The sequence below is a fragment of the Martes martes genome, assembly GCF_963455335.1.
Source record: "Martes martes genome assembly, chromosome: 2".
Classification (NCBI taxonomy): Eukaryota; Metazoa; Chordata; class Mammalia; order Carnivora; family Mustelidae; genus Martes; species Martes martes.
The window spans coordinates 183320949-183337576 of record NC_137889.1 but is presented as its reverse complement, the minus strand read 5'-3'; the positions used below and the strand labels follow the sequence as shown (position 1 = coordinate 183337576).

Sequence of the window (16628 nt, the reverse complement as noted above, 5' to 3'; positions counted from 1 at the left end):
TCACGACCTGAGCTGTAGGCAGAGGCTTTAACCCACTGAGCCACCCAGACGCCTCTGTTTCTCAATTTCTTTATCACATATTGTTTGAGTTCAGTTCTATATTATTTCTTGTACCAAATTTCAGCAATTTTTATTTTCATGGATTTTATGTATTTCACACATTATATTAGCATATAGCCATTCTTCATACTTTCATATTCTTGAACCTGACATACCTGTAATTATTTTCCTATTTTCATTCTGAATTTTGTATATTTTATATCAAGATAAGTCTTATTTTAAATAAAGTTTATTAATCAGTCCTTTTATAGACCCAACTTTTTGCTTGTTCATTTCAACTTTTGTGGTTGATGTTATTGTTCTCTAACATTTTTTTCTGTTCTTCATTATTTATTAATTTGAGGAGGGAGAGAGAGCAAGGGTTGCTGTTACCTTTTCCTAATCTCTTGAATTAAATCCTTGCTCGTTTGTTAATGATTTTTATTTCCTGATTAATATATTTAAGTTATAGTTTTCCTGTTCTCCTACTTTGGCTGTGTCCCATAATTTTTATTTCAGTGGTTTTATCATTTACTCATCAGTCTAAATTATTTGATTTTATGATTTTCATCTATATCAGAGGATAATTTAGAAAGACATTTTTTAGTTTCCAAACACAATGAAGTTTATTCTATCCTTTTATTATTTTCTAATTTTACGCACTATGGTCAAAGAAACGATTTATATTATTTAATCCATCTGAATTTGAAGCATTCCCTTAAGGGCTAATATATGGTCTTTTTTTTTTTTTCTTTTAAGATTTTACTTATCTATTTGACAGAGAGTCACAAGCAGGCAGAGAAGCAGGCAGAGAGAGAGAGGGGGAAGCAGGCTCCCTGCTGAGCAGAGAGCCCAATGTGGGGCTCGATCTCAGGACCCTGAGATCATGACCTGAGTTGAAGGCAGAGGTTCAACCCACTGAGCCACCCAGGTGCCCATATGGTCTATTTTTAAATGGAAGAGATGTACTTGAAGAAAATGTGTATTCTGCTTGTTGAGTGTAAAATTTTATATACATACATATATACATATAGTTGTATATTTGTAATGGCTGTATATGTTCTATTGTTGTTCTTGTTCACCAGTATGTAATACCCTGGTTTTTTCTTTTTTCTTTTCCCTAAAATTCTATCTAGTCAGATAAGATTAGTACTCTAGTTTTCTCTTGGTTCCCATGTGCCTGGTGAATCTTTTCCTTTTATTTTCAAAATTTCCATGTGTTTTTATTTTAAACATCTCTCTCTTGTAGCTGACATATAGTTTTTTAAATCCAAACTGACTCTGCCATTTAACTGAAGAAATTTATCCACTTACATTTATTGTGGCTACTCTTTAAAAAAAATTTTTTTTTTTTAAATTTACTTATTTGACAGACAGAGATCACAAGTAGGCAGAGAGGCAGGCAGAGAGAAAGGAGGAGGCAGGCTCCCCGCTGAGCAGAGCACCTGATGTGGGGCTCAATCCCAGGACCCTGGGATCAGGACCTGAGACTAAAGCAGAGGCTTTAACCCACTGAGCCACCCAGGCGCCCCTACTGTGGCTACTCTTATATAAAGACTTACTTTTGCCATCTTGTTTCACATTTTCAAACATACTTTCTTTTTTTCTGTTTTCTTGCTTTCCACTGCAGGGATCATGTTTTCTTGTGCTGATTTAAATGTTAAATCACTTAACAGATTGTCTAAAAGTAAATTCACCTGTACTAGTTATATGTCCATAGGCAAGACTTGCCTGTGCTCTCATCTATAAAATGAGAATAAAGAATATGATTGTTGTGGGAATTAAGTGAGTTAACATATGTAAAATTCTCAGACTAGCACCTGGGAAGAATGAAGTGCTAGGTGTTTACTGTTACATCATTATGATAATGGCTTTTAAGACTCATAGCTGTGTTATTTCACCCTGTTGATTTCTGAAACATTAGTATATGTATCTTCTCCTCCAAACACAAATATTTGACTTTTCATGTTCTTCCCTCTAGCATGTTGTCATTATCCAGTTTTGGTCTGAATTGTTACGGATTTTCCTTCCTTCCTTCCCCTCTTCCTTCATTCCTTTCTTCTTTCTTTCTCTCTCTCCCCCACTTCTCTCCTTCCCCTCTCCTCCCTTCTTTCCTTTTCCCCCTTCTTTCCTTCTCCTCTTTCTTGTTTTGTCCTTCCCTCTTTTTTTATTAGTACAATAGACTTCACCAACAATTCTTTTTCCTTTTCAGGTGAACTGTTTCTCTCTGGGGCTTTTAAAATTTCTTTCCTTGTCTTTAATATTGTATCTAAATGTGGGTTTTTCCCTTCTCTCCTTCTTGGCTTTTTCTGAACCCCTTTAATAAAGACCTCAGACTGTATCCTTTGATTTAGTGACATTTATTTCCATTATTTCTTAAAATAGTTTTTGCATTCCTAATATTTCTCTCTTCTAAGGATCATTATTACCTAGATGTTGGCACTCCGATACACATCCTCCATAATGATTTTCTTTTATATTTGCGGTCTCTTTTTCTGATGCCTTCTGGAAGAAGTCCTTAATTTTATCTTCAAATACATTTATTTTAAAGCTCTATTTATCCCCAGTCCTTCCTCAAAGAAGGACAGAAGCAGTACCAAATAAGAACAAAATATAGCAAAAAGCACTAACTGGGAACATTATGTGTGAAAAAGGAAATAAACAACACATGGGGGTTCTTGGTACCTGGACAAAAATGGTTTGCAGTCATGGGAATTACTTTCCCATTATACCCACCTTTCCTTTCAAGAAGGAAAAGTTTAAAGAGGGGATGAAGTGAGTATAGATAACATCTTTTAAAGATTTTTTTTCCTCTACAGGGTGCAAAAAATGGAATGGTTGGGTCTAGGAGGATTTTAAGTTTGTTTTTTTTTAAAATTTATTTATTTGTTAGAGAGAGCGAGCGAGCACAGGCAGACAGAGTGGTAGGCAGAGGCAGAGGGAGAAGCAGGCTCCCCGCCGAGCAAGGAGCCCGATGTGGGACTCGATCCCAGGACGCTGAGATCATGACCTGAGCCGAAGGCAGCTGCTTAACCAACTGAGCCACCCAGGCGTCCCTAGGAGGATTTTAACATGGGAGATTTAAAACGGGAGTTTTGGAGGCAAGTGTGAACAAGCCAATAAAGCAAAAATGTGACCCAGGAATGTGGGATTAATGAAGGAATCTTTTGAGTAGTAGAAGGAATGAATACTGATCATGATTAGATAAAACAGCTAGAGGTAAAGATGGTTCATGTTATAACAGAATAGGAAGTTATAAAGATACGGATGCCTCCAAATCTATTGTTAACAGATTAGGGAGGGTGAGGAAGTTTCCTGCTTCCATTTTCTCAGTGAAAAAAGAAACAACCTGAAAGCAAGAAAGGAGGACTGAAGGTCTGAGTAAAGAGGAGGTGTGAAATGCTTGTTGAGGAGAGATTAAGTGTGAATTGACCAGGAAAATGTGTACAGATCCTCACATTGTGCTGTGAGCCCTTGATCTTCAGGGCCAGAAGTTTTCAGTGAAAAGGGTCAGCATGGTTGGTTTTTTGTCTAGTCCCATTCAGTTGCTTAGGTACAGATGCAGTGTAGTTGGAGCAGTTGGATACAAACAAGATTTGAGTTTTCAGTTTAGAAGGATAAGAGAATTTACAGTATATGCAAAGAAAATGATGCCTATCCTAGACAAAAAGATAAGTGAGGGACTTCTAGACAAGGGATAGGTGAGATAATCAATTGTCTGGAGATCTTGGTAAAGTTATAGAATTGTTAGGGTAGGCATGACAGAGTGACCCAGAAAGTGGGGGTGAGTAGTATGCTAGAAGTTGAGATTTCTGGAGGTAATGATAAGATCTAAAGCAGTGTTTTCAAACTATAGGGTGAGTCCCATTAATAGGTCATGAGATCAGTTTGGTGGATCAGTTTCTAAATTAGCACATTTTAAATCTGTTTACACATTAGAATCACCTAGAGAACCTAAAGTTAAAAAAAAAACAAAAACAAAAAAACCCCAAAATGCTCACATCTAACTGCCAGAGATTCTTATTTGGACTAACATAGGGCTCAGAAATCAGTTTTTCATTAAAATTGTCCAGGTAGGGGCGCCTGGGTGGCTCAGTGGGTTAAGCCTCTGCCTTCAACTCGGGTCATGATCCCAGGGTCCTGGAATCGAGCCCTGCATCAGGCTCCCTGCTCAGTGGGGAGCCTGCTGCCCCCCTCTCTCTGCCTGCCTCTCTGCCTACTTGTGATCTCTCTCTGTCAAATAAATAAATAAAATCTTTAAAAAAAATTGTCCAGGTAACTCTAATGTGCAGGCCTGGTCAATCACCACTGTTCTAAGAAGATACTGACATAAAAAAGACTGATGACCAAACTAATGGTAGAACGACAGTAAGTCAGGTGCTCAAATCTTCTAAAAACTGAGGAGAGCCTGTTTAATCATTTTGTAGATGGATTTCAAACAAACTTTGATTTCATTTCTTATATTTGAACTACCTAGAAATAAATCAAAGTCAATAAAAAAATTATCTGGCACATAAGCACTGCGATTTCCCCATATCCTATCATGATAAAGTTTCATTTGAATTAATTGTACTTAACTTTAGAATTAAGAATATTGCTAAAATTTAAGAAAAAACTATTTGTAAGAAAGAGAAAATAAATTGACTGGAAAGTTTATTGGAAAATCTATATCAAGCATAATTTAAAATTACTTAAAAACATCTATAAAAGGTCAGAACATTTGGTATTATAGGATAAAACTAATTTAGAAAAATTGTAGTAACATGGTTAAGAAAATAACAATTAAAGCTATACATTTTTAAATTATAGAAAACATTAAAAATAAAATATTAACACAATATGTCTTGCTGTTGCTTGGGGGGAAAAGGTGGGGACAGATATTTTTTATTTTATTTACATATATTTATTAAAAGATTTCCACATGACATTGCAAATAGTCCCATTTCTCTTGTATTTTTCTATATAATACATGAATTCACACAAAGGAGGCAGAATACATACAATTACAAAGATGGTAGAAAAGTAAACCACATCACACCCAATACACAGTGGATTATTGCAAAGGGCATAACCCGAACATATTTTGGAAAAACAACAGTGCCCACCCCCAGGTACACACAAACACACACACACAAACTCCACTGTAGTAAACCATGAGAGAAAACAAAACATATCATAAATAACTGCTCTTTGACTTTCCTATGTTAGTTTCCTATGTTAGTTCTTAAGTTCTTTTTTAATCATAATGAAATCTACAGAGAACAGAATTTTCTTTAAATGTGTATGGTTCAAACACGATTAGTTTTTGTATCTGATATTCTATTTTGTACTTCTGTTCTTCTATTGATGTATGTTTATATCTAAATTCCTTAAAATTACAACTTTGAAAATTAATTGTAAAAAGTTGTTTTCTATTTAACATGCCACAGTTCAGTGTTTACTACTATTCTGCAAGACTCATAAATTAAAACACACAGGTTTAGAAGCAAATAACTGCTATTACTGAATGCATATTGGCATTTTAACAAAATACTGTATTTACTCCACATACTTCTATACTCTGAGATTTTTCAATTAATACAGGGAGGAATTTTATTTTCCAAAAATGTGTCCCAAATTTCTGTTCTATATTTTGTCTTACAAAATTCTGAATGCAGCTTTTCGTTTGATTCTGATAGAACTTGTTATATGAAAAGTCCATGTGATAACCACAATATTACATTGTATGTAATATACAAATGTATCTTTTCTATCAGTTTTTCTAGTTAGCAGTAACAAATTATATATGGTGATCATTATTTTATCAAGACCTCTGCTATTGTAAGAATAGACCTGAATATATTACCCTTGATGACAGACAAAAAACTGGTGAATAATTTTACATTTAGAAGAAAAAAGTGAGAGAACACAGCATCAAAGTTGATAATCCTATGCGAATGCATTAAAGATATGGTTTATAAACACAGGCATGAAAACTAAAAACTTTGAAAATAAGTACAGTAAGAATACATATACATATCATGGCTCATTATGAAAAAGATCATTAAAGTATAATGTGAACAATACATTATATTCACAGTATAAACAACACACTTTGAGGAGTAATTTAAGTCAGGAATAGTATAAATACAGATAGAACATTAGTTAGCACTATTAATGTTTTGTTCTGTCACATATATAAAAATATACACATAGATATGGCTCTTTTAAACCAAATTTTTTTACATAAATATTCACTGATTTAAATAAAAGTTGACAGAGGTAGAATTTGTGTCAATGTTCATGATTTTCAGGAACAAGCATTTCAAATATTTCATTACTGTTCTGTTCTTTAAAAAATCCATATAGGTAACTCATTTGTAGCCATCATTCTGAAAAAGAGGGGACAGGAAAGGTGAGTTAAGAGAAAAATAACAAACAAAATTACTTAGAACATTTACAGAAAACTGAGATTGTTTTCAGTTTTAACTGAAATTGTAGTCTCTAATAAAGCCTTTGCCCATAATCAAGCTATAATTAGTACCTCAGAAGTACTGTTCTATACTTCAAAAAGATATTCCCCTCAAACCATCAGAGTACATCAAAGTATATGAGGACTAAATGAATAATACAGAATGAAAAGAAACATAGCATGTCTCAATTAACATAGCATGTTAATTGAGAAAAATCACTCAAAACGAGGAACAATATGACGGTTAGGTTAATATACAAGTACTGTACATTTTGTTGTCTGAGTCTTAAAAAGCATATTACGGGTAATCAAATATTTTTTCAAATATTTTAACCTTATATGCTATCTAATCACCCTCCCAATTAAAACACACACACTAGGGGCGCCTGGGTAGCTCAGTGGGTTAAAGCTTCTGCCTTCAGCTCAGGTCATGATCCCAGCATCCTGGGATCGAGCCCCGCATCGGACTCCCTGCTCAGTGGGGAGCCTGCTTCCTCTCTCTCTGCATGCCTCTCTGCCTACTTGCAATCTCTGTCTGTCAAATAAATAAATAAATGAATCTTTAAACACACACACACACACACACACATACACATATGAAAAATTCCATAATGCAAACACTGAGAAAGTAACCTAAGTAAATAATGGAATAGCCATGTGACGGACTGTGAGATGATTTTATCTTATTTTATTTAAAGACTTTATTTATTTATTTATTTGACAGAGAAACACAGCGAACACAGAGAGAGGGAACACAAGCAGGGGGAGTGGGAGAGGAGAAGCAGGCTTCCCGCTGAGCAAGGAGCCCAATGCAGGGCTCGATCCCAGGCCCCTGTTAGATGATTTTAAAATGGCATTTTTGAAAATATTTTTTATGATAAGAGTAGATGCTCTCAACAATTTATTAAGGGGAAAAACCCCAAAGAACAAAACAACAAAAAACAGGATAAAGACTATTTCAAGTAAGATCTCTATTAGAATTGTATGTCTATGAACGCGTGTGTGTATTTATTATACATCGAATACAAGAAGAAGTATATACCAAAATGTTAATTGCTAATTTCTCTGGGTTGTAGGATTAAAACTGATTTTGATTTGTATGTTCATTTTCACAATAGTCAAAAGACAGGAGCAACTCAAGTATCTATCAACTCATGAATGGATAAACAAAAGGTGGTGTATTCATACAAGAGAATATTGTTCAGCCTCAATAAAGAAGGAAATTCTGACACAACTTGGATGAACCTTGAAAACACTGTAAGTCACAGAAAGGAATAATGTTGTATGATTCCAATTATATGAGGTAAATAGAGTAGTCAAATTCATAGAGACAGAAATTTGTTTTATTTTTATTTTTTTATTTTAAAATTTTTTAATTAACATATAATATATTATTAGCCCCAGGGGACAGGTCTGTGAATCGCCAGGTTTACACACTTCACAGCACTCACCATAGCACATACCTTCCCCAATGTCCATAACCCCACCACCCTCTCCCTACCCCCCTCCCTCTAGCAACCCTCAGTTTGTTTTGTGAGATTAAGAGTCTCTTATGGTTTGTCTCCCTCCTGATCCCATCTTGTTTCATTTTTCCTTCTCTACTTCCCGAACCCCCCACCCCCGCCGTTGCCTTTCAACTTCCTCATATTAGGGAGATCATATGATAACTGTCTTCCTCTGATTGACTTATTTTGCTCAGCATAATACCCTCTAGTTCGATCCACGTCATTGCAAATGGAAAGATTTCACTTCTTTTGATGGCTGCATAGTATTCCATTGTATTATATATACCACATCTTCTTTATCCACATATATAAGATATACCACATCTTCTTTATAATTCATCTGTTGATGGACATCTAGGTTCTTTCCATAGTTTGACTGTTGTGGACATTGCTGCTATAAACATTTGGGTGCACGTGCCCCTTTGGATCATTACATTTGTATCTTTAGGGTAAATACCCAGTAGTGTGATTGCTGGGTTGTAGGGCAGCTCTATTTTCAACTTTTTGAGGAACCTCCATGCCGTTTTCCAGAGTGGTTGCACCAGCTTGCATTCCCACCAACAGTGTAGGAGTGTTCCCCTTTCTCCACATCCTCGCCAGGATCTATCATTTCCTGACTTGTTAATTTTAACCATTCTGACTGATGTGAGGTGGTATCTCATTGTGGTTTTGATTTTTATTTCCCTGATGCCAAGTGTTGTGGAGCACTTTTTCATGTGAGAGACAGAAATTTGTAATGGTGGTTGCCAAGAACTGAGGGGAGGGGGGGATGGGGAGTTAGTGTTTAATGGGTAAAGAGTTCCAGTAGAAGAAGATAAAAAAGTTCTGGAGATGGACAGTGGACATTATTTTTGCATAATAATGTGAATGTATTAACTGCAAAAAATATATATACTTAAAAATGGTCAGAATGATATATTTGATGTTATGCATATTTTATCACAATAAAAAATGCTTAAAAAAGTGATTTTGGTTTCCTTTATATTTTCGCAGTTTATGTTTTCAGTGAGGGTATATTATTTAAACACAGAATTACCATATGACCCAGAAACTCTATTCTTAGGTACTCCCAAAAGATTTGAAAACAGGACTAAAACAGATACTATAAACCAGTGTTCGTAGCAGCATTATTCACAATAGCTAGGAGATGAAAACAATCCAGGTGCCCATCAACTGAAAAGTGGATAAACAAAATGTGGCATAAGCACACAAAGGAATATTATTCAACAATTAAAAAGAATCAAGGGCTGAGAGTTGCCAGAGCGGGGCACGGGTAGGGAGAGGGTGGTGGGGTTATGGACATTGGGGAAGGTATGTGCTATGGTGAGTGCTGTGAAGTGTGTAAACCTGGCGATTCACAGACCTGTACCCCTGGGGATAATAATATATTATATATTAATTAAAAAAAAAATCAAGGAGTGCCTGAATGGTTCAGTCATTAAGTGTCTGCCTTCGGCTTGGGTCATGATCCCGCATCCTGGGATCAAGCCCCATGTCCGGCTCCCTGCTCAGTGGGAAGCCTACTTCTCCCTCTGCCTGCTGCTCCCCCTGCTTGTGTTCCTTCTCTCGCTATCTCTCTGTCATAAATGAATAAAATCTTAAAAAATAAGTAAAATAAAGAATCGAGTTCTAACACATGCTACAAAATAGATGAACCTTGAAAACATGATCCTAAGTGAAACAAGCACAACACAAATGGACAAATACAGTATGATTTCACTTACATGAAAATCCAGAATAGGCAAATTCATAGAGAGAGAAAAGGATATTAGAGATTTCCAGGGCCTGGGGAAGTAAAGTCAGGGGACTGGAGAGTTATTATCTAATAGATACAGAGTTTCTGTTTGGGGTGATGAAAAAAGTTTTGGAAATAGTGGTTTTGGCTGTACAACATTGCGAATTTAATGCCGCTGAGTTGTACACTTTCAAAACAGTTAAGATGGCAAAGTTCATGTTATATATATTTTACCACAATTAAAAACTTTGGGATGCTTGGCTGGCTCAGTTGGTGGAACTGGTGACTCTTTCTCTCGAGGTTGTGAGTTTGAGCCCCATGTTGGGTGTAGAGATTACTTAAAAATAAAAAATCTTTAAAACAAAACAAAAAGAGTTTTCTAAGTCATCACAGCTTTAGAGACTGCTGAAATCCAATATGTTCTATATCTGTGGTCCTTAAAGTAGAATCTGAGGTTCTCTGGTAGTTCCCAAGACCTTTTTTAGGGGTCTATAAGGTAAAACCTATTTTCATAAAACTAAAGAATTATTTGTTGTTTCATTCTACTATCTCATGGGTATACAGCAGTATTTTCCAGAGTCCACAGGATGTGAAAGGTCAGGTAGTAAATATTTTAGATTTGCGGGCCACAGGATCTCTGTCACAACTACTCAGTTCAGCCACTACAAAAAAGCCAGTCTTAACACAGTATGTAAACAGGTGTGCCTATGCTCCAATAAAGCTAAATTTACAAAAATAAGCAGTGGAATACACTTGTCTCACAGACCTTAGGTTACCAATCCCTGATCTAAAATGCAGCTGTGAATCTAGTATGAGAAAATGCATGTGTCACAACTGTTACAAGGCTTTACAAGGAGACGCTTCATCCGCATCTAATCACACTCACTAATACAACAGCTCTGGAGCTCTGAGGACACAGAGCTTTGAGAAGTGGTCTTCAAAGTGAAAGGGGAAAATACACATTTTAATCAAACGAACAAACACAAAAGCGAAAGCACAGCAATCAGACATCATTTAAACCCAAGTCCTACAAATACCAATAAGCCCCGGGGGCATCAGTATGTTAAAGCATAGTATATAATTAATGTTCATAATGAGGATTCGGAGTCATCGAGGAAATGCTTAATCATCTTCTACATACTTGTATTTAAAAAGGCAAAGAAATACATATTTTTTAAAAAGACTGATTTTACTATACCCATCAGGGAGCGTACATTTTTCAGTCACCTACCTCTCAAGCGCTGGGTCTGACAGCCTTCTTTCCCATTCATTCCCATCTCCAGTGAATCAGCATATCCCTTCAGCCCTTCCTCTGTCCAACGTATCCTAGCTCTTTACACCCGCTTTGCTGTAGCTACTTAAGTTTGAACACGTGCATGTCCAGTAACCCACCAACCTCAGTCCTCAGTGTATAGCCAAAGGAAATGCACATGTCTGTCCACCTACAGGTACTAGAATATTCATCATAACTCTGTAAGAGTGCAAACTGGAAATGACCAAAGGCCCTTCAACAATGGAAGGAGTGCACACAATGCAGTAGCAAGACTGAACAGTCTGCAAGATGTTTAACAGTATGAATGAATCTCACAAATATACTGTGGAAGAAAAGCCAGTCAGAAATGTATGATTTCATTTAAAAAATGTCCAAAAACAGGCAAAAGAAATCTCCATTTTTAATAGTTGGGACAGTTATTTCTGGAGCAGAGCTTATGACCAGGAGAGAGCCCGAGAGAGACAGCTTTTGTTTCTTGATCTGGGTGTAGGTTATACATAGGTATGTTCTATTTGTGAAAACTCACTGAGCTGTATGCAAGGATATGGCACTTTTCTGTATATATTACAATTTGTTTTTAAAAATCTGTCCCGGCTTTCAGTAGTAGTATACAGATCCTTAACTGAGTATACTCTTCATTTCAAACCTCTTTCTGGTTTTCCTGCCTCTGATTTTCACCCTCCTCAATATGGTCCAAATATAATTATGAAGTTGATCCACCAGGAACAGTTTTTCTTTCTTTCTTTCTTTTTTTTTAAAGACTGCAGTGTGTGTGTGTGTGTGTGTGTGTGTGTGTCTCTAAAGATTTCATTTATTTGACAGAGATAGAGAGCACAAGTACGCAAAGTGGCAGGCAGAGGAAGAGGGAGAAGCAGGCTCTCCGCTGAGCAGGGAGACCGATGTGAGGCTCGAACCCAGGACCCTGAGATCATGACCTGAGCTGAAGGCAGAGGCTTAACCCACTGAGCCACCCAGGTACCCTGCCATGTGCATTCCTATTTGTATATCTTCATCTACAATTTTACCACCTATTATCTGTACCCTGAATTTGGCACTTCATCCAATATTACCATGTGATATCTCATACTGTCATTTAGTTTTCTATTGTGGATGTCTTCTTTTTTTAAATGAGGTATAATTTACATTAATTTACATACAATAAAATGCATGAACTGCTACTGTTCAGGTCACTGAATTTTTACAATCATATATACCCATGTAACCATCACCAAAACACAGAATATTCCATTACTTCACAAAGTTCCCCTGACCACCTCTGTAGGCAATTTCCCCTTCCCCGATGCTGAAAACTACTTCCTGAGTGTTTATAACTACAGATTAGTTTTGTCTCTCCTTGGTGTTACATACATACCTTCTGATAATTAACAGTTTATATGTTCAGGAGAATGTAAAGGAGACTTTAAAGTAGAACAAAGGGGTGGCGTGGGAAGACCATGGCGCCGCATCTCTTGGATTGCGCGTTCTCTGTCAGTAAAGAACAAGTAAGAGATTATACCAGAAAGTGGAATACAAATATAAGCTGCTGGTATTGTTACTGGGTGACTAAATAACTTCTCAATTAATCAATGAGGATTTCTATTAATTTAAATCCTACATCCTTATACAATCTTTAAGTAGTGAATAAAAGATTTCAATTATAGTTATATGTACCATAAGAGATTGTTCAAAGCCTCACTGAATAGAGGTTTTCAAAGTTGGCTGGTTCCCTCCTCTCTCCCCCCGTCCTTTTCCACCTCCTCTTGCACATAAACCTAGCCTCCTCCTTCCTAACAACTCCCAAATGTCAGAAGTGAAATCACTATTTTCTCTGTTATGCTAGAGTCCAAGTCAGCCCCACAAAGCATGGTAACTGTGTGGCTACCTCTTTTGTGCACTATTCAATCTCTGGCCTAGACTTTCTGCCTTATCAGATATCTTCAGTATCCAGGATTTCTACCTAGTTGGGTGTTTCACAAACTTTTTTTCATTATTATCCCCCTAAAGAAACTTTTTTTAAAATAAATAAATTATTTTAATTCATTAAGTTTTTTTTTTTAAAGATTTTATTTATTTATTTGACAGAGAGATCACAAGTAGGCAGAGAGGCAGGCAGAGAGAGAGGAGAAAGCAGGCTCCCCGCTGAGCGCCCGATGTGGGGCTCGGTCCCAGGACTCTGGGATCATGACCTGAGCCGAAGGCAGGGGCTTTAACCCACTGAGCCACCCAGGCGCCCCCTAAAGAAACTTTTTAAGATATTCCCTCCCCCCAAATTTTCTACTTCTCCCCATGACATTTTAACATGTAGATATGCTATTTATGTACTGAGGCCCTTTAGAGGGCTATAAATCATTTTAATACCTAAAGTTTTTTTGTCCCACTCTCTCTTCCCCCAAGAACCAACATTGTTCCTTGGGGTGGTGTACAAATTTATAATCTAGTTGGATGGTAAGGAAAAAGAGACATGGTCATGCCAGCCTAGGTTTCTTTGAGGACTAGGGGCAATGGAAAAAGAAGAATTAATGGGGTCTTATAACCCTAGGCAAAAGAGGGCTTGATTTAGGGCCCTTGAATTTCAGAGAATTTAAATCATCATTAGGAAATGGAAATCATCATGCATGTACAGTTTAGCACATCAAGAAACTACATCTTGCCAATTACAAAAAATTAGTAACACTGCTTTTATGACACTGATGCATTTCTTCACTTCTCAGACTTCATTTCTCTTTGAAATCATAAATATTGATTTCCTAGCAAATTTTGTCTATACTCCAAAGAGCACCTCACTCAAAGTTCTGATGCCAATGGATAATAAGAGAACTCAAAAAATTGACCTGATAAGCAATATAACCAACTATTTGAGAATGAAATCTCAGCAATGTTGATGTCTATGGTATTAACATAGCAAAAAAGAGTAACAGAAGAAAGGTAACTTGACAAGTGATTTGCAAATTAGATTTTGATTTTAGTTGTGAAAGCAGGTGTCATTTCTCTTTGTAACACTTGGGAATTCAAGTTTTCAACATAACAAAGCAAATGAATGGAAATATAAGTGAGTACGAAAATTACTAAGCTATAGGGAATATATTGTATATAAGAGCATGGGATATAAAATTGGATCTGCCTTTCCTTCATTTTAATTAATTGTAAGATTAATTAATTTAATTTTTTTTTATTTATTCATTTGTTAGAGAGAGCGAGCGAGCACAGGCAGAGTGGTAGGCAGAGGCAGAGGGAGAAGCAGGCTCCCCGCCGAGCAAGGAGCCCGATGTGGGACTCGATCCCAGGACGCTGGGATCATGACCTGAGCCGAAGGCAGCCGCTTAACCAACTGAGCCACCCAGGCGTCCCAGATTAATTAATTTAAAGTAGTCTCCACGCTCAGTATGGAGCCAGTGCAGGGCTTGAACTCATAACACTGAGATCAAGATCTGAACTGAGATCAAGAGTCAGATGCTTAACTGACAGAGCCACCTAGGCACCCCATAAATTTTTTTTTTTTTTAATTCAAGTACAATTAACATACCTATGTTAGTTTCAGGTATACAAGATCTACCTTGATTTTAGTTTTGACTCCACCATTTATTATTTGTGTGACTTTGGTTTCCTCTAATATAGGCATAATAATAGATTATTGGTATATGGTATCTGGCACATATTTATCAATTGTTCTTTTTTTTTTTTTTTAAGATTTTATTTACTTATTTGTCAGGGAGCAAAAGAGAGAACACAAGCAGGGGGAGCAGCAGGCAGAGCGAGAAGCTGACTTCCTGCTGAGCATGGAGCCAGATGTGGGGCTCAATCCCAGGACCCTGGGATCATGACCTGAGCCGAAGGCAGACACTTAATGGACTGAACCACCCAGGCGTCCCTTATCAATTGTTCAATTGTCATCACTCTTGTGATGACCTATATTTAGAGATTCTTATTGGACCATATCGTTTGGGTTCTTGTAGAATCTTTACTAGCTTGCTGATTCCCTATCTATACTCTTTCAAATAATGCCTAACTTTGCCCTGAGAAATGCTATAGAAAACACTGAGACAATACTTGCTACTTTATTTACCATAAGGATATTATCTACCACAATACTTGGTGCCTTTTTAGGAAGAAAACAGCAGAAGAAATTTATTTTTGTATGAATGCTAAAAGGAAGTTGTCTATTTTTAAGCCATATTAAATCCTTTTTGAAATAGGACAGGGAATAAATAAAAACACTGCTCAGTGCTAAGAATTTTTTCTTACCGTTCGTATCTTTCAGTTGAAATCTGCCTTTTCAGAGCATCGTGATCGGTTTGTAATTGTGTCACTTTAGCCCGAAGCATGGTGTTTTCCCGGCCTTGACTAGTTCTTAAAAACAAATTTTAAAAATCAAAGATATAAATAACAAATGTGTTGTTTTTTAGTCAAGTACTATGGATTTTTGTTTTTGTTATTAATAAATACAAAAGAGGTGATACTTAAGGACAAAAAAAGAAAAGAACAAGATTTTTTAACACAAATTTTCTCAACTTCATAAGTTTTTCTTTTCCTTCAGGAGCTTCTATTACTAAGTTTTCCTTTTTATTCATTCATTCATCTTATTTATTTAACAAACTTTTTTTTAGAAAAAATTTTATTTATTTATTTGATACAGAGAGACACAGCAAGAGAGGGACACAAGCAGGGGAGTGGGAGAGGGAGAAGCAGGCTTCCCACTGAGCAGGGAGCCCGATGCAGGGCTCAATGTGGGGCTCGATGTGGGGCTCAATGCAGGGCTCGATCCCAGGACCCTGGGATCATGACTTGAGCCAAAGACAGATGCTTAACGACTGAGCCACCCAGGCACCCCTTTAACAAACATTTAAACTGAGCTTCCAGTATGTGGTAGGCACTGCAGCAATGGTGGAAATACAAATTTGAACAAGACATGAATTATAACATCAAGATGTAAAGCATCTTTGTTGACTTTCTAGACTCCTGCTCAGAAAGATAAGTATTTTTTTTCTTTTCCTTTTTTAAAAGAAGACTTTGTTTATTTATTTGACAGAGAGCACAAACAGGCAGAGCAGCTGGCAGAGGGAGAAGCAGGGTCCCGGCCGAACAGAGAGCCTGACATGGGACTCAATCCCAGGACCCTGGGACCATGACCTGAGCCACACTTAACTAACTGAGCCACTCAGGTGCCCCAAAAGAGAAAATATTTCTAACTCCTTTAAAACTGTTCTACTTGTACTATCCACTTTGGGTTTCTTCTCCTCTTCCATCAAGCATGTCCAAACCTGACCCTCTAAAAGATACTATCATCAATCTCCTAAAAGGTAGTAACCCACAGCCTTTTTGAAATCTTTTCCTAGTCCACAGCAAGAGGCACAGATGGTTCTCCCCATCTTGCAATGCTTTCTCCTTCACTGACTCCTCTTTGTTACTCAAATTTAGAAATTTTTCTAAAGTTCACTCATTCCCTTCCACGGGTACCATCTCTGTGGTGAAGATAGACAAATCTACATTTCCAAACACAATGTTTCTCCTGAACTAAACCCCTGAATTCCCTAAAGCAGCCATCATGTAACTAAGATATTTTGGTTTTGTACTGCCTTACACACTCCCATCCCCCTCTCCCACCAAAAACTGAAAAATTATTTTTGA

The 16628-nt window shown here is 36.9% G+C and overlaps 1 protein-coding gene across 1 annotated transcript in view; it reads right to left on the bottom strand.

Moving 5' to 3' along the window:
* Positions 1 to 4674: 4674 nt before the first annotated feature.
* The window catches only part of CEP135 (centrosomal protein 135), a 75627-nt gene continuing 63673 nt past the window's right edge, over positions 4675 to 16628 (bottom strand). Inside the window, exons 23-25 of the mRNA XM_080796128.1 lie at positions 15246 to 15350; positions 12376 to 12488; positions 4675 to 6410 (exon numbers count right to left, since the gene is read on the bottom strand). Coding sequence (XP_080652254.1) covers positions 12386 to 12488; positions 15246 to 15350 — 208 coding nt within the window. The 3' untranslated portion in view covers positions 4675 to 6410; positions 12376 to 12385. The remainder of the gene's footprint in view (positions 6411 to 12375; positions 12489 to 15245; positions 15351 to 16628) is intronic.